This window comes from Lissotriton vulgaris, chromosome 12 (genome assembly GCF_964263255.1).
Source record: "Lissotriton vulgaris chromosome 12, aLisVul1.2, whole genome shotgun sequence".
In the NCBI taxonomy this organism is placed as follows: Eukaryota; Metazoa; Chordata; class Amphibia; order Caudata; family Salamandridae; genus Lissotriton; species Lissotriton vulgaris.
In genome coordinates, this window is record NC_141700.1 from 3,962,663 (window position 1) to 3,981,707 (window position 19,045).

At 49.9% G+C, this 19,045-nt stretch overlaps 1 protein-coding gene across 1 annotated transcript in view; it reads right to left on the bottom strand.

Moving 5' to 3' along the window:
• PWWP3A (PWWP domain containing 3A, DNA repair factor) overlaps nucleotides 1-19,045 on the bottom strand; it is a 91,008-nt gene that overhangs the window by 29,210 nt on the left and 42,753 nt on the right. Inside the window, exons 8-12 of the mRNA XM_086946669.1 lie at nucleotides 13,590-13,650; nucleotides 10,299-10,374; nucleotides 9,406-9,456; nucleotides 8,221-8,654; nucleotides 7,821-7,909 (exon numbers count right to left, since the gene is read on the bottom strand). Coding sequence (XP_086802795.1) covers nucleotides 7,821-7,909; nucleotides 8,221-8,654; nucleotides 9,406-9,456; nucleotides 10,299-10,374; nucleotides 13,590-13,650 — 711 coding nt within the window. The remainder of the gene's footprint in view (nucleotides 1-7,820; nucleotides 7,910-8,220; nucleotides 8,655-9,405; nucleotides 9,457-10,298; nucleotides 10,375-13,589; nucleotides 13,651-19,045) is intronic.

Consider the following 19,045-nt stretch of genomic DNA (forward strand, 5'->3'; position numbering starts at 1 on the left):
CAGAAGCCGCCAGGAGAGTGGCGCACATCAAGGACACACTTCTTCGGTCTCGAGTGTGCCTGGAGGCGGCCAAGAAGTCGTACAAGGCCGTGGTTGACAAGAAACGACGACCGGGACCTCTGTATACGGTGAGGGAGTACGTGTGGGTGTCCTCCAGGAATCTACGGTTCCGGAAGCGCAGCGTGTTTCAGCTTAAGTTCATTGGCCCGTATCGCATCACCAAGTGCCTCAGCCCTGTGAACGTGCGCCTGTGTTTGCCTAGCCACTTTAGGATCCATCCGGTGTTCCACGTATCCCTCCTGAAACCAGCCGCTCGGGGCAGACGAGTGCCCTCGGTGCCTGTGTCGGTTGACGCCGATGTGGAGTACGAGGTGGCGGGGATTCGGAACTCCAAGTGGCGGGGCGGCAAGCTTTGGTATCTGGTGGCTTGGAAGGGGTACGGCCCTGAGGAACAATCTTGGGAGCCCGAGGCAGGCATCAACGCGCCACGGTTGGTTGCGGCGTTCCACAAGAAACACCCTGCTTGCGCGGGTCCTGTTCGGAGGGGCGGTTGAGGGGGGGGATGTACTGTCAGAATCTTCGGGGCGCGGTGGAACCGCTGACCTCAACCGCCGCAAAAGAAGGCAGCTCTACACGTCACGAAAGGCTCAGGAACCACAAGGTCCGGCATGCTGAGCGCGCGCATCACGCACCCGGAAATGCGTACTTAATGCGCATTGGCCGAAGGGACACTGTCGAATATTTTTTTGATTGCTGGCCGGCTGTTCGTTGTGTACCGCTTTACCTTGGTTCCCGGGAACAAGGAGCTGTGAGTAGTTCGGCGTTTGGAGTAGGTACCGCAGTTTGGAACTCCGGTATTGTTTCCTGGAAGCGAGCGGCGGCTCGTTTCACTCTACCGAATTGGAGTCCTGGTAGAGCGTTGGTTTTTACGCTCCCGGGACTGACAGGAACAGAGACTCCCACCATGGGAGGTGGTTGCTGCGTCTCTGTTTTGGGAAGTTTTGCTATTTGATTCCGACCCCCTCGGTGGAGCGCCAGGCCAGGTGTTCCCGAGGCGGATTGTAGACTAAAGAGGACCCCTCAGCGTGATACCCCATCAGTCGTCTTCGAACGGCATTTTCGGCCGTTTCTCTGCACAGTGTCCTCTGTTGGCCGGACACCGGGACCGGTGTCCATGCAGAGGACGGTTGGATCACGGCCCTAATGAGCTAGGGGCCAACGGCTGATGGGTAACGTATGAGAGACCTTGCATTGCGAGACTAGAATCGCTCTTACTATTGTTTTCCCTATCCTATGTGTACTTGTGCATATTAAACAAGAACATAGCAGTACAATTATAGCCGTGGGTTTTTCTTACCAATACCCTCGATCCCGAGAAGTAGGGGGATTACAGTGTGGGCTGATGAAGTCTGCGATGTCTTCGCTGAATTGTGTGCGTGGTCCTGGTGGTCTGTAGATGAGGGTGCCTCTGAGGGTGGTCTTGGGGTCAGTGTGTATCTGGAAGTGCAGGTGTTCGGCGGCGGTGAAGGTTTCGTCGGGAGTTAGTCGAGATGCGGATGGTGTTCTTGTGTACGATGGCGACGCCTCCCCCTGTCTGGTTGACGCGGTCCCTCCGGGTGATTTTGTAGCCGTCCGGGATGGCGATGTCGGGCGCTGAGGAGGCATTCATCCAGGTTTCGGTGAGGAAGGCGACGTCAGGTGCTGTCGCGTCGAGCAGGTCCCAGAGTTCCACGTCGTGCCTGTGGACGGAGCGGGTGTTGAGCAGGATGGTTGCTGTTGGACTCGGTCGGGGTGGTACAGGTCCGGTAGCAGGTGAATCGGCAGGCTCTGTAGGTGAAGGGTCCGTGGGTGCGCCTCAGGGTGGCGCGGTAGCAGGCAGGGTTCCGGCCGGCATCGAGTGCGTGGAGGGTTGCGGCGTCATAGGTCTGTCGTGTAGTCTTTAATGACTGTGTGTGGGTGCTGCACACTGTAATCTTAATTTGATTAGTTTGTTCGGTATGTGTGCTACCTTTGATTGGTGCCTGCTAACACCTGTCGTGTAGTCTTGCCTCGGCGGTGGGGGCCAGGGGTCCTGGCGCTGGGCGCGGTCCAGGCGCAGACGGGCTTGCCTTTGGCGCGCCCTCGGCGCACAATCGGCGCGCCCGCTGCGCGTGCGAGGAGGCATCATAAGAAGGGAGCCGGGAGGGAGGGTCCGCTGGGTGGCGGGAGCGGGGTGCTCAATTGGCTGGCGGGGGCAGGGCCACAGGGAAGGCAGCGGCGGGAAAAGCGGGGACACGAGTGCGGGCGGCTCAGCGGCGGCTGGGTCGCCTGCAGCGGAAGAAATCGCAGGAGGCAGCGGCGGAAGGTCACAGGAGGCAGGTACGAGCAGCAGGAGGAGGGTGGGGGCGGCCTGGCCTAGGAAGGCACAATGGTCCCACAAGTTTGCACTGTTAAATCATGACCATGGCTCGTGCATTTGAAGACAGCCCGCACAATTTGGAAGCTCCAGGCAACGCACACAGGATGCTGATCCTTGGCGACATCTGCGGCGGCAAGATGCGTACAATAGAAGAACAAGACCAGTTGTGGCTGTAACTGGTCTCACCTGTACTGTGCCCTGATTGCCAGCAGCACCTAGGATCAGGCCCGGGAAGCCCCATGGCACCTTAAACCCCTACCATGTTGGATGCTGAGAGTTTGCAGAGAGAGCGAGTTCACTGAGAAACTCAAGACTAAGGTCTCAAACTCTGGGCTGTGTGATCAGTTTGGTGCAAAGTACAAGATTTTAAACAGAGATTATCAGATGGGACATAGCAAACATGGTACATCATATCTTGCTTAGACACAACCCTTGCCCACTGACTGAGACTATGTTTACAAGCACTGCAGTAAAACCCAACATCATATCCTGCTGAGACACAACCCTGCCCACTGGCTGAGACTGTGTTCACAAGCACTGCAGTAAAACCTGACATATCCTGCTGAGACACAACCCTTGCCCACTGGCTGAGACTGTGTTTACAAGCACTGCAGTAAAACCCTACATATCCTGCTGAGACACAACCCTTGCCCACTGGCTGAGACTGTGTTCACAAGCACTGCAGTAAAACCTGACATATCCCGCTGAGACACAACCCTTGCCCACTGGCTGAGACTGTGTTTACAAGCACTGCAGTAAAACCCAACATCATATCCTGCTGAGACACAACCCTGCCCACTGGCTGAGACTGTGTTCACAAGCACTGCAGTAAAACCTGACATATCCTGCTGAGACACAACCCTTGCCCACTGGCTGAGACTGTGTTTACAAGCACTGCAGTAAAACCCTACATATCCTGCTGAGACACAACCCTTGCCCACTGGCTGAGACTGTGTTCACAAGCACTGCAGTAAAACCTGACATATCCCGCTGAGACACAACCCTTGCCCACTGGCTGAGACTGTGTTTACAAGCACTGCAGTAAAACCCTACATATCCTGCTGAGACACAACCCTTGCCCACTGGCTGAGACTGTGTTCACAAGCACTGCAGTAAAACCCTACATATCCTGCTGAGACACAACCCTTGCCCACTGGCTGAGACTGTGTTCACAAGCACTGCAGTTAAACCTGACATATCCCGCTGAGACACAACCCTTGCCCACTGGCTGAGACTGTGTTCACAAGCACTGCAGTAAAACCTGACATATCCCGCTGTGAGACAACCCTTGCCCACTGGCTGAGACTGTGTTCACAAGCACTGCAGTAAAACCTGACATATCCCGCTGAGACACAACCCTTGCCCACTGGCTGAGACTGTGTTCACAAGCACTGCAGTAAAACCCTACATATCCTGCTGAGGCACAACTCTGCCCACTGGCTGAGACTGTGTTCACAAGCACTGCAGTAAAACCTGACATATCCCGCTGAGACACAACCCTTGCCCACTGGCTGAGACTGTGTTCACAAGCACTGCAGTAAAACCTGACATATCCCGCTGTGAGACAACCCTTGCCCACTGGCTGAGACTGTGTTCACAAGCACTGCAGTAAAACCTGACATATCCCGCTGTGAGACAACCCTTGCCCACTTGCTGAGACTGTGTTTACAAGCACTGCAGTAAAACCCAACATCATATCCTACTGAGACACAACCCTGCCCACTGACTGACAGCTTACAGGCAAAACACCAATACATATCTACCAACAGTATCACAAGTGGAATGAGCTCACACCCATTACTGAAGAGTAAATCCAGTGCACTGTAGGAGTGGGTGTTTGTAGGAGGGCTCTGTAAATGTTAGGCCTGCACACCTGAAGACTCTTTAGTAATACACATTTACAACTAATTTTAACGTCTAAGGGAGCTATCCTGCTGTGGGTGTGCCCACTACCCAAATTAATTAGACTGCTCTGTCGAGGCCTGGAAACATCCAGGTCTGCAGGGAGCTCAACCTGACGCCCCTAAGGTTTCTAGAATAGTGTTTGACAGCAAAAATTCATGTGAAATAAAATAATACCAATTTTATCAAGTTGAATCAAAAGTAAAGGCACGAGAAACACTTCTTCCGAGGAAAGTGTAGTTCAAGATGAGGATCTTACACTACAAAGACCTCCAGCACCAACAAGTGGCTTACAAGGGAGTGGAACTTCAGTAGACCCATCAATAGCAAGGGGAGACAAACCTTCTTTTTTAGCAGAAGGCCACTCATCGAATCTTCCTCCAGACAAACCTGTGGAACCAAGATTAAACGATTCAGGAGGGGACAAAACACAAAAAAATACAACCGAGAGTGGACGTCCGCAACGGATTGTCAAACGAGTAACTTAGTGGTCAACATCTCCAAGCGAATCTTGACGACTGAAGAAGTTAATGTATTAAACAAAGGAACATCATTTGTCCCAACTTATGTTTCAAATGGACTTGAGTTAAGAAACAGGGGGAGAAGGAGGATAAACAAAGCTAGGTCGGCCTCCAGTTACATGTATCAAAAAATCAGGAACCTGTGGTGATGGGTTCAGAAACCTAGTTCGTATATTATGGTTACTGCATTAGTTATGTCAGTGCTTACCAAAAGAGAAAGAAACATTTCTTTCTAGAGTCCCCTCACTCACCGGGGTTTCCCCACGGTGACATGCTTCATCATTGGGGCCATCCCAGTTCTCTACGAAAAGGGGCGTGCTGCGACTAGCGAACTACGCAGGAGCACTTTATTTGTGAAAGACTGTGTGTGGTGTAAAGTGTTGTGGTGGTGGAGTGGGTGTGGGATTTAAAAATACCGTGCTAGTGGGCCTCAATAATTTATTCTGCTCCTAGTTTGGTATATTAAAATGGGGTAACACCACCGTCTGTGGCTTTGGAAAAAAGACTGGTAGTTCCACTGGCTGATTGATGTGGAATGCTGAAATTACTTTAAGCAAGAACTTTGGGTTTGTTCTAAGAACCACTTTATTCTGGTGTAACTGTAGAAATGGTTCTTGTATTGTTAATGCCTGTAACTCACTCACTCTCCTGAGGTAGGTAATGGCTATAAGGAAGGCCACCTTCCATGTAAGAAATTGTATTTCACACCTATGCATAGGTTCAAAATTGGCCCCATTAGTCTGGTGAGTACTATGTTGAGGTTCCAGACTGGAGAAGGTGGTAGTCTTGGTGGAATAACTCTTTTGAGGCCTTCCATGAAAGCCTTAATTGCGGGTACCCTAAACAGGGATAGATGTTGCCTGTTTTGCAGGTATGCTGCTATAGCTGCAAGATGTACTCTAATAGAGGTGTAAGCAAGGTTAAATTGCTGTAAGTGTAGTAAGTAGCAAATATTATTTTGTGTAGATGCGTCCAGTGCGTTGATGTTGTTACTGTTACAGTATACAGCAAACCTTTTCCACTTTGTTGCATAGCAGGCTCTGGTGGTGGGACGTCTTGCTTGCTTAATAATTTCCATACAGCTTGGAGGTAAATTTAAGTATCCAAATTCTAAGACCTCAAGAGCCAGATCGCTAGGTTCAGTTGTTTGGGATCTGGGAGCATTATTTCTCCATGGTTCTGTGTAAGGTGCATGGGTGAGATTCTTAGTTTTTGGTGTGGCACCTGTGGGAGTTGTAGGAGCGTGGTGAACCACGGCTGCCGTGCCCACGTGGGTGCTACCAGCATCATGGTCATTGAATGCTGTTGCAGTTTTCGAACCACTAATGGAATTAGTGGGAGAGGGGGAAAAGCGTATGCAAATTTGTTGGACCATTTTATCCATAATGCATTGCCCTGCGACAGGTGGTGTGGGTACCTGGATGCGAAGCTTTGGCATTTTGCGTTCTGATGAGTGGCAAAGAGATCTATCTCCGGTTGTCCCCATCTTTGGAAGAATGGCTGCAGTATTTGGTTGTGCAGTTCCCATCCGTGTATTTGTTCTGACTCTCTGCTTAAGATGTCAGCTATCTAATTTTGAACTCCTGGAAGGTGTTCGGCTAACAGATAGATGTTTTGAGGAATGGCCCATCTCCAAATTTCCTGCGCTAGTCTGGATAGTTGGAGAGAGTGTGTCCCCCCTGTTTTTGAATATAATACATCGCTGTCATGTTGTCTGTTCTGACCAGGACTGCTTTGTTGAGAATATCCATTTGAAAAGCTTTTAATGCTAGAAACACTGCTAGTAGCTCTAGATGGTTTATGTGCAGTCGTTTGTGCTGCACACTCCATCTCCCTTGTACTGTGTATCTCTCCATATGAGCTCCCCATCCGGTGAGCGATGCATCCGCTGTTAGTACCACTTGTGGAATTGGTTCTAGAAACGACCGCCCTTTGGTTTTTCTTTACACCGTATTGCACTTTGTTTACAGTAAGTCCCTTGAGAACGCCGATTGACATCTCCTCCGAGTGTGGTTTCCGTTTCATGCCGGTAAGACTCGTAAATATGTAGGTACACATTTTCTAAAGTAGCACGCCCAGATCAGTATGGATTAACATCGATACTCAGTATCCTTACAGAACACTCCACTTTTAAGACCGTGAGCACGTCAAACATTTGCTAATACTGATGACTCACAGGAGGCAGCAGTCCTTACACAAGTATTTAGGGGCTAAACACAGTTGTTTCGAGAAGTTGTCTTAACGCATCGGTTCTGGTTACTGCTGCGTTTCACTGAACCTTCACTTATTTTTTGTATTCGCCTCATGGAAGTCATTTATTTATTTATTTTTTCAAATCACAGTGGCTTACTTTCCTTCACTATGCTACTTTTTATGTTTCTTTAGCTTTTGTCCCCTCCCGGGCTTTTTTAACATGTGCAAATTCTATTTGTCATCCGTGAGCATTATCATTATGGTTTCAAATACTGAAACTTAATAATCTGTATTGCAGTGCCAAGCCACGGAACTTAAGAAGCGGCATTGATACATGAACCCCTGAAGAAGGGTTCTTCGTAACCCGAAATGCATTGGGCTTTTATGTTGCGCCTATTGGTTATACTTTGACATTAAGTTTTTTATGTTGTGATGCTTTCATGCGACGTATTTCTCCAGCGATTTCAATGTAAGGAGTAAGAAGTTGATTCTTTACTTCAAAATACATTAAATGAAAGTCTCTTGGATTTGATTTTTTGATTCAACTTGATAAAATTGATATTATTTTATTTCACATGAATTTTTGCTGAAAAATGAACACTATTTTAGAAACCTTAGGGGAGTTAGGTTGAGCTCCCTGCAGACCTGGATGCTTCCAGGCCTCGACAGAGCTGCTGTTTGTTGGAGGGGCCATGGGGAGTCAAATCTCTTGGAACAGATCTTACCTACAGCCGATTGAGGGCTTTCTCAGAGCACTGAGCGTTGGGGTACGGGGGTAACCGAGAACCACAAGGGGAAGCTCTCACCTTTGGCTGACTGAAGGCCCCTTCATGTATTTCTCTTCAGCTTTCTTGTAGTCAATCTTATCCACAGCAGAGATGGCGTAAATCACAGCCTATAAGGCAGAGACGACAAACTGAATAAAGAAATATGAAAAGAACTGGCATCATAAAGCATGGTGCATTCCCAGTCCTACGCTGAAGGACATGCACAACTCCTGCATCAACTCTGAGGAATGCCAGTCTCACATCATTTACTCCAAACTTCAAGAAGAGCCTGAAGTAAGGGAGGATTGGACACATACAGGTACATAAACGCTTGCATAGCCAAACACACATTGACCCAATCCCTTGTACCCTCAGAGTGAGGAACAGGTGGATGTACAGCTGACGCAGACTCTGCTCGTGGAGGGTCCCAGCCACCTACCTCGGGCAGGAGGACATCCAGGATGAAACGGATCAGGTCTCCGTTCATGAGTGTCTTGACGAGGCTGCTCATCTGATCGCAGATGGTTTGCAGATAATCCACCACTAGCTCCAGCTGTTCCTCGTCTTCCAGGTACGTCTCCACACATGTCAGGTAGCGGCAGGGGTGCAAGAACTCGTGCAGCCAGCGTGACTGTCTCTCACCCTTCAGAACCGACAACAGGTGCTTCTCAGCCTTCTTTGCTTTCACGATGTACTCCACAAGCTTTTCGTTTGCTTTGTCCCTGGCTGCTCGGGTGCGATCAGGTAGGCACTTCCTGTTAAGGTGAGATCTGGAGGGAGTTAATTCCGCCTGTGAGTCGTCGGTATCTGTCTCCAAAATGGGGAAAGTCATTTGAAAAGGCCCTTTCTGAACTTCTCTCCGCACTGGGTAACCTAGCATAAAAGTCAGTTGTCAGCAAAATTATTAAATGCATGTTGTAAGACACTGTAATGCGCAAGATCACTGGAATTATGCGACTCAATGACTCATACATTCTCCATATAAAGAAGGGTTTACAACAACTGCCACATAACCCACTATCTGCTGCATAATTGGTGGATTTCAACAAAAATATGCTTTTTAGCTCAAAGTGGACGAAGGTTTTCAGGGGTTGTAGACATGTAAATCTACACTTTTGAGTAACTTCACACTTGCATTTTATGACGAGCCCAAAGTGATAAAATAACAAAAAAGTTTAAGAGTAAACTTACATGTGTCACTCACAAGTGTAAATTACCTTTGTGAATAGCCCTGTGAGTCGCTGCCACCAGGAAGCGGCATTGGGTACAGTACGTAAATCTATATTAAGATTCATTCTACAACATCTCAGACAGAACAGTCCTTGCAATGTAAGGCTAGATTAGCCTTTCCTACACCGTTTTCTAGTGCGCCCAATAGACTTTCTAAAGAAAGTGAAGGGATTTGAAAACCAGCTCAGTTACTGGTGCGATGACTAGGAGTTATAGAACAGAAAACTGCATTAAAACTTCACCTTATGCTCAATAGTTGAGAGGGAGGAAAATCAGAGTGGTGATCAGCACTTGAAGCATGTGAACGCGTCATGTCTGAAGTAGACAACAGGAACAGTCTAAACATGAAGTGAAGGGTGTGCGTACATGCTCTGCCTTGTGAGGTGACACTTACTGATTTCTGCTGCACAGTACTCTGTAAAGGAACCTGAAAAGGAGCCACAACCTGCAAGAAGTAAAAACAGCCCAGTGTAAATTGTCATACACACTTATCTGTAATGGATCTATAGGACAGCCTCCCTATGAAAGACCACAGGAGCTCACGGTGGTCCCCGTCCCCCTGGAGATATCCTGCACTCCACAACCCACACAGACATCAACACCACCCCAGCTCCAACCAAACCAGGGGCACCAGCTGCACGACACGGCACGTGGTACCCTCTATGGAGACCTCCAGGAGGTTTCTGTAACTCTATGCAGGGGAGCTTTACAAGCAGTCTCCCACCCACAAGCCTAGGTACCGCCAGCCATTAGCAACCGTCATCCCCCCCACCAGCAACCCCCCAAACTCTAATCTCACACAGAGACCATTACAAACAGCTGTATCACCCATCAGCAATTGCAACCTCCAGCATTATCAGGCTCCTAGACTAGCGACACCACTTCTCTTGTTACTCACATCTACCCCATAATCCTAAGGCTGCTGGCCTCCTACTGCCATCTGCTGGGGAAGAAGTGAGCCGGCGAGGCTCACATCCCGGAAAAGTTCGATATGCAGCACATGTGCATCGTCAGGCACTCCAGTCTGTTGGAATCAGGTCGGTAAGCAACCCACCAACACAGGGGAGTTCAGGCATTCTCAGAGACTATACCTTGCTGTCGAAAACAAGCACCCAAGGACGACATGCGGTTGAGTTCAGACATGCAGTGAAAGCAGGCATTTCCATTTGCTGCATCCTCCTTGGAGGAGTCAACACTTGCTTACACAACGGAATGGAGACATGCAACAAAAACAGGCATTCTTAAACACAATTCCCAAGGGGAGAAGAAGAGCAGAGGAATGCTTACCTAGGCGAATCCTGTAATCGGCAATCAGCGAAATACACCAGTCAATGGCCCGGCCATACTCCGATCTCGCCTTCTCCTGTGCAAACATAAGGGCGGATATTGTAACCTACTGCCATTTCTTTATTTTTGTGCATATTTACACACCTGCCCCAATAAACATTTCTCTCCCATCCAATGAGAACTACAAAATATAGAGCAGCAGAAACAGCCTTTTATCACCGGAAGATCAAAACGTAACGTCCTTAATCTTTTTTTTCTAGCCCTGAACTGCACTGCGATACAGTTGAACAATGGCACGCAGATACTTTGTCACTGTACAAACCAATTCAAACCAGTTCTTAACCCTAATGTAAACATTTGGCATTCACTCAAGTTTGGAGGTTCAAATCCACCTCTAGTCCCTCAGGAGCTGGACTTGTGCCAATTACAGGCTACCCAGCTGTGAACCTTAGAGTATAGCCTCACATATGCCCTAGCGGGAACACGCTCACAACACCCCCCCCCCCCACCACCAGCGGGAGCCATGCTCAAAAGCGCCCCAGCGGGAGCCCTGCTCACATATGCCCCGACCCCCACTCACATACCTCCCTAGCAGGGAGCCCTGCTCACACACCCCTCTCAGCGGGAGGCCCTCTCACCCCAGCGGGAGACCCGCTCACATACCCCCCACCAACAGGGAGCCCTGTTCATATACACCCCCCCCACCGGGGGGGGGGGGGGGGCGCTCACATCCACCCCTGCAGGACAAAGGCTTATATACCCATAACACACACTATCCCACAGTCAATCCAGACACAAAGCATTCCATCTGCGGAAGACTTGCAGTGTTTTCCTGGTGTGAAGCGGGGTTCAGCGAATTGCTGATGAGAAGCGGGGCTCAGCGTATTGCTGGTGAGAAGCGGGGCTCAGCGTATTCCTGGTGTGAAGCGGGGCTCAGCGTATTCCTGGTGTGAAGCGGGGCTCAGCGTATTCCTGGTGTGAAGCGGGGCTCAGCGTATTCCTGGTGTGAAGCGGGGCTCAGCGTATTCCTGGTGTGAAGCGGGGCTCAGCGTATTCCTGGTGTGAAGCGGGGCTCAGTGTATTCCTGGTGTGAAGCGGGGCTCAGCGTATTCCTGGTGTGAAGCGGGGCTCAGCGTATTCCTGGTGTGAAGCGGGGCTCAGCGTATTCCTGGTGTGAAGCGGGGCTCAGCGTATTCCTTGTGTGAAGCGGGGCTCAGCGTATTCCTGGTGTGAAGCGGGGCTCAGCGTATTCCTGGTGTGAAGCGGGGCTCAGCGTATTCCTTGTGTGAAGCGGGGCTCAGCGTATTGCTGGTGTGAAACAGGGTTCAGTGTATTGCTGGTGTGGAGCGGGGTTCAGCGTATTGCTGGTGTGAAGCGGGGCTCAGCGTATTCCTGGTGTGAAGCGGGGCTCAGCGTATTCCTTGTGTGAAGCGGGGCTCAGCGTATTCCTGGTGTGAAGCGGGGCTCAGCGTATTCCTTGTGTGAAGCGGGGCTCAGCGTATTGCTGGTGTGAAACAGGGTTCAGTGTATTGCTGGTGTGGAGCGGGGTTCAGCGTATTGCTGGTGTGGCGCGGGGCTTAACATAGTGCTGGTGTGGAGCGTGCTCAGTAAGGAAACACAGCACCATTTATCCCAGCTGTAAAGCTTAGTACAAGATAGCCCCACCGTGAAGCAGAGTACAGGGCAGCCCCATCGTGAAGTGGAGTACAGGGTATCCCCAACATGAAGCGGATCACAGGGTATTCCTCGTGTGAAGCGGAGTACAGCACACCCCTACTGTGAAGCAAAGTACAGGGTAGCCCCATCATGAAGAAGAGCGCCATGCATCTACGCCGTGCAGTGGAGTACAGGGTATCCCCATTGAGAAGCAGAGCACCATGCTTCACTGCTGTGAAGCAGAGAACCCTCGCTGTGAAGATCACAGTGCACCCCCGCCATGAAGCAGAGGACAGGGAATCCACATTGCGAATCAAGGCACCATGCACCCCTGCTGTGCAGCGGATTAGAGTATCCCCATTATGAAGCAGAGTACAGGTTACCCTGCTGTGCAGCAGAGCACTGTGCATCCCCACCATGAAGCGGATTACAGTATAGTCCTGGTGTGTGAAGTGAGCATAGAGCAACCCCACTGTAAAGCAGAGCATAGTGTAAAACACTGTAAGGCCACACAGCGCACCAACGCTGAGAAACCGAATGCTGTTTAAATGTCACCTGATCTGAATCCAAGCAGCGCGTGTATCCGCAGTCCCAATCCAAGCAGTGAATGCATTCCCGATAGGAAGTCGAGCAGCACCGGTAGCCTCAGTATGAAGCCAAGCGCCTCGCGCGCATCCCACGGAGAGAAGCCAAGCGCCTCGCGCGCATCCCACGGGGAGAAGCCAAGCGCCTCGCGCGCATCCCACGGGGAGAAGCCAAGCGCCTCGCGCGCATCCCACGGGGAGAAGCAAAGACGCGCGTGCATCCCACGGGGTGAAGCCAAGATGCGCGTGCATCCCACGGGGAGAAGCCAAGACGCGCGCGCATCCCTGGGGTGAAGCCAAGACGCTTGCGTATCCCTGGGGTGAAGCCAAGACGCTTGCGTATCCCTGGGGTGAAGCCAAGACGCTCGCGTATCCCTGGGGTGAAGCCAAGACGCTCGTGTATCCCTGGGGAGAAGCCAAGACGCGCGTGTATCCCTGGGGAGAAGCCAAGCCGCTCGTGTATCCCTGTGGTGAAGCCAAGCCGCTTGTGTATCCCTGTGGTGAAGCCAAGCCGTGCGTGTATCCCTGTGGTAAAGCCAAGCTGCGCGTGTATCCCTGGGGTGAAGCCAAGCTGCGCAAGTATTATCGTATCGGTGTGAAGCCAAGCTGAGCATGTATCTTTGGTGTGAAGCCAAGTACAGTGTATCCCAGCAGTGAAGGGGAGCAGAGTGTGAGGCTGTGCACCTTTTCAACAGTAAAACAAGAGGATACTCTTCACTTCCAGTGCCTTCTTACAGACAAATGTTTGGGCCTTAATAATGCTGTGCGAACGAAAGAGGTAAAGAATGCCAAATGAAAAAACTGGACTAAGGAGACTTTGTGGGACCGTTCAAACTAATAAAGAGATGTCTTTCTATAGGAAAGACACCTGCATGACTAAGAAAACAAATGACATTCATGGCGATGGAGGCACACCACACACACTGTCACATCTGAAATGCTCACAGCAGGAACCCACCAGCTCAGAAAAAAGACAAACCTGCATTGGAAGGGAAACCAGCAACATAAAACAGGGGTCCTGAAAGAACTCAAAATCCCACCTTATACTTACCGTTAAGTCTTGCTTCTCCTCACAGTCGAAGTGCTTCAAGGTTCGGAGGGACACGGACACCCTGCACAACAACAAAACAAACATGACCTGTCTGACGATAGCCTTGCATTTTGAACACAGCTATGTCAGCCCTCGGACTGCCAGAGAAACATGCAGCAGAAGCACACACAGCACGGAGTGACTCAACAACGCTTCACAACACTGCACAGCCACCAAAGGGCACATGCTCTCAAGTAGACTACACTATGCCAGTAGTGCTCTGGTGTATTAATGTGTGCTGCAATGCCAAGACAGCGATGGTGCTTGGTATAAGCTGCATAGATGCGAGCCATATAGCAGCTGCAGCAGTGCATGCTATATTAAGGTGTTTCAAGGGCAGGTTGCACTTTAACTCAGGACCTTGCTGCCTCTGGTGAATGCCAGTCTGTTGGCTGCCACTAGGCTGGAGGGCGCCCCTGCCACCCAAAAATCCTGAACAGTCATTTCAGACATGCATTGAGTGGCGACTACGAGGTACCCATAAGTCTCCCAGTTCCAACTGGCACCTTAAACCTTGCGTGGGACCACCTTAGCATCCTTGCTGGTCTCCTGCACTGCAGGCAGTATTTCCTGTTAATTGTCCCAGACACAGGAGACCGTAAGGACTTGAGGCTGTACAGGTTCATTTCAGCTCCTTCGGTGGTTTGAGATCCAGTTCACTTTGGGTGGAGGACTGTGCATTACCACATGCCCTCGTCACAGACTCAAATTCACTGAACAGCACTTAAAAAGGTTTCACACGTTCCTTCCACTTGCCACATTCAGGGAAAAGGCTCCATCTTACAGAGGATGGGGTTGCAAGGTGCCCTCCCTCTGTATGGGAAAATCTTGGGGCAGTCAGTGCTGATCTCAATCCGTGCAGGTTACACTTGGGGCAGACAATGTTTATGTTGGAGAGGGTGATATGTCTGTTTAGAGGTTAATTCTTAGGACGTCAGAGCTTCAGCTTGAAAAGTCATCCTTTGGGGAAACAGAGCAGGCGTAGCAAATTTCTTTTTAACTGCAGTCTCCCCTCCCCCATAACCAACTTTGTGCCTGGAATCTGATACAACTATGATTGGAAGTGTGATCGGTTCCTGCTAACCAGGTCCACAGCATCAGTCTTCTTTCCCTAAACTGTACCTTTTATTCCGCAATCGGCACCACTTTGGGCTCCATGCAAATCCCTAGTAAATGGTACCCCTGGTACCGAGGGCATTGGGACTAAAGAGGGTCCCCAAGGGCTGCTGCATGAATTGTGCCACCCTAAGGGACCCCTCAGCAAGCTCATGCATTTCGCCACTGCGGCCTGCTCGTCTTGGCGCACAGAAAAGCGAAGCGGCGACATGACACACATCCCTGTGCACCATACCTGCAAGACAAAGCATGAGGTTTAGGCAAGTCACCCCTACAGCAGGTCTTACAGCCCTAAGGCAGGGAGCATTATACTCCTGTGTGGGTTTATCTGCGTGAATGGATCTGTCCCTGTGAGATCCAAGTCCACCCTTAGATACCACAAATGCACAGGGAAGCCATACCGAGTACCTAGGCGGGACACTAGTGATTACAAGTTCTCCAGCTTTATGATGGCTTCACTGTGACTCTAGATGTGTGGTACCAAACATCTTGTCTTACTAAATCCACACTGATGCCAGTGAAGTGATGGATTTATTAACGCATGCACCCAGATCACCATAGAGGTGTCCCCTGAAAATCTACCAATCCCTAGTGTGTTCAACGACTGGTCTCGACCAGCCCACCACCCTAGACAAGCTTCTGACCCCCTGAAGTGAGAGCCTACGCTCTTGGAGGTCAGGAACAACTCCTGCTCTGAGCGGAGGTAATCACACCTCTTCCAAGCACGATCTACATTCCAGGGCGGGAAGCATCAAAGCCCCTGCCGCCCTAGTTATGAGACCCAGGCTTCTCCGGATAGTGGAAATGCTACCCAACCCCACTTTTTAGCAGCAAGACAGGCGGGGAAATAAGTAAGATTAGGAGGTGTGCTCACATCAAGCCAGCACCACCCTTAAGGTGGACTAGCTGACGTGTTACGTTATGCAGATTTGTATAGCGCACAGCTACTCAGCAGAGTGTCCCGTAGCTCAGACTAAAGGCAACAGACCTTAATACCTAAACTGACTGCATAAAAAGCCCGCCTTCAGTTTATTATTGAAAACAGCAAGCTTGCTGACCAGATGGAGATCTTTCTGGAGTTTTTTCCAGGTGAGCAGTCCTAGATAGGAGAAGGACCTATCCCCCACTCTAAGTCGGTTGATCTGGGGCACACTTAGCTGGTGAGCGGAGGAGGATCGCAGAGTACATGGATTGCCGATGCACTCTAAATTGAGTATATAGATTGTTCGGTAACAATTCACAACAGTTCAAAACACCAATTGACAGAAGTGACAAAAAGCTCCAACAGATGAGTGAATCTTGGAGTCTTTAATGCAGAATACAGCCAGCCGACACGTGTTTCATCGCCTTCGCGATTCCTCAGGGCTAGATGGCCGTGTCAACGTCAGAAGGTCGCTCAGCTGGTGATAATTCCGACCCAGCCGGGCCCTTGACCAGTTGCACTCAGTTCGAGTGTATCCAACAACGGTTAATATCTTTGTTTATGTATATTGTAATCAAGAAGTAGGAGTAGGGCTCGGAGGTCACCCGATATATTTCACAAAGTTGTGTGAAGTTCAGTTTTCGAAATGAGTACTATTTATATCTTGCACGAGGATACCGGTTGTGGTTCCTGTCAAGCGTACACCAGGCCGTGTGCGGCTCTCTCGAACGCGTCCGGCGGGTTCACCTTCTCCGAGCCCTGTTCCTGTTTGGAGGATCGCAGAGTACGCGCTGTGGTGTAATCACTAATCTTCTCTCTGAGGTATACAGCACCAGAGTCGTGCAAGGTTTTATGTTATGCATTAAAACCGTGGCCTTAAAAAATACCTTTTTTTCATAGGAAGCCAGTGGAGGGCCTTCAAATGGACAGATATGCGAGTTCTAGGAGGGAGTTTGCGAACCAGTCTGGCTGCCGAATTCTGCACCATCTGGAGTCTCTTGAGAAGGTACTCGGGAAGTCTGAGATCAGGGCATTCCCACAGTCCAGCCTCATTGTGACCAGAGCCCGAATGACCTTCGTCCAGGCCAACTCAGAAAAAAAAAGAGGGAAAGAAAATGTACGTACGGAGAGTGCTGAAGCAAGAGCCACTTAAAGCTTGAATCTGTAGTTGGAAAGAGAGGATGCTGTCAATTTTAATTCCTAAGTTCTTCAGAGTTATGAAGGGGGCCAGGTTGAGGCGCATCGTAAGGACAGCAAGTTCTCAATAGATTATGGGGGACATCTCCGAAGACCACAATCTCGGTCTTGTAAAGGCTCCATTTCATTTGGTGCTGGGCCAGCCACTGAAACACCCTGGCAAGACAATTAGAGATGAGCTCCCCGTCCTTTTACCTTTCCTTACCACAGAAGAGAAGTTGCGTATCATCAGCATAAGAAATTACTTTAGCACTCAGTGACTATGCCAGTATAGGCAGGGGTGTGAGGTAAATGTTAGACAGGGTGGGGCTAAGGGCTGAACCCCAGGGAACACCCACAGTCAGGGTTCTGGATTGTGAGGTATATGGGGGCAACCATACTTCTGGAGTACGACTGCTCATAAATGAGGCCAGCCAGTTCAAGGCTGTATTTCTGACCGCTATCACTTGAAGGCGCTGAAGTACTTTGGAGTGCGGCACAGTGTTAACGTATGCAGTTAGATCCAACAGGATTAGAATGGCCTTGCCTCCCTTGTTGAAGGTGCTCGTAACCTGCGACAACTTCCAGAAGCACTGCCTCAGTGCTTAAACCCCACTTTTCAGATTCCTCAATCTTGTTTTGGACAGAATTAGCCTACTAGAGTCAGGGTTATGCCCACTCCCAAGAAAAGTGGTTATATCAAGGGTGTAGACACGCAAAAGGTAGTCAGCGCATTGGCTACTACCCTTCACTCCCTTTAACCCCCCTATATTGAATATTTAGGTGGCACCCCTGAACCCAAGAACTCAAATATGACGAATCAAGAAATGGAGGACGAAGAAGTCACTGCCTGGCAAGAACAACAGAAGAGCTGTGGCCATTTAGCACAAAACCTGCCTGTCCACACCCTCTCTCGACACTCGCGACAGAGTCACTTGTTGTGCGAGCTGGAGACCTGCCCCAGTCTTGGGTAGTCTACCAGCACTTCCACAAACTGACTTCAGTCTTCATCAGAGTAGAGGAGCTACTCCCCTACAGTTCGCTGCACCGAACAACAGAGTCAGGTCCACTGCCTTGTGGCTCCCCAGCCCAAATGATACCACAGACAACCAGGAGAAGGTACTCGTGCTCTGGAAGGCCAGATCTGTTGCCCCACCGAATGTGAAGACACCAGAACCAATCGGAACCATACAGCACCAACCCCCAGGGTACCAGATGTCAGGCACCAAACTTCAACAGTGGGGGTCCAATCTGGATTCCCACTGCACCAGGACCGAGACCCATGTTGTGAGTGGCCCAGCTGACTTTATTTTGCCCCTCCCAGCTGTCTGTCCCTCAATGCAAGGAGCACATCCAGCCAAGCCAACCTAAACACCCTGCACTCGAGCCGCCGAGCCCGGGTACTGAAGAACCGCTGTGCCCCCTTGCTCCAAGACCCCCTGCGACCTCAGCCCCCATTTGGGCACTCTTGCAGTTGTTCCTAAGTCTCCAGGTGCAGCTTGTTTTCAGCCCCACCCCTATCCCCACTTCACCATAGCTTGCTCGGGTACCAACACCACCAGCATGCTGTTTCCAGCTAAACCTGGGCAGCTCCTGAGGAACTGCTGGTAGTACTTAGACTATGGTCACTTACAAACCTAAGCCCCAAAGGTGAACACATAAAAACCAACTGTACGTACCTACCTGTAAGCATATATGATTTTCCTTCCATAGAATTGCATTGCGAGTAAAAACGCACAACTTTAAACTGTGTTGCTATTTTAAATCTAATGAACTAAAAACAGTACTTACCCTTGAACAAAATTCTTGGTTTCATAAAATTAAAAAAAAGAAGTGTTACTTTTCTAATTTGGTCTCGGATTTAGTCTTGGAGTGAGTGTGTGTCTCATTTATTGCCTCCTTGAATACAACAAATGCTTTGCATTACCTTCTGATAAGTCACCCACACTACCACAAAAGAGAGCGTTAGTATTATCTCCTTTAGCCTCTGTAAGCAAATTGGGGATTCAATGGACTCTCTACACAGTGTACTTCTTTTTTAAGTTACGCATAGAAAGAGACAGCTTCCTACAGCAAGTGTTCAGAGGTTCTCTCCCTCTATGGAGGTACTCCGGGGCAGCAAGTGCACTAGTGTACGGGTTAAGAGATATTACTAGTCTATGGTTAAAAGTAGGGACCCCAGGGTGACTTCAAGAGGAGAAAT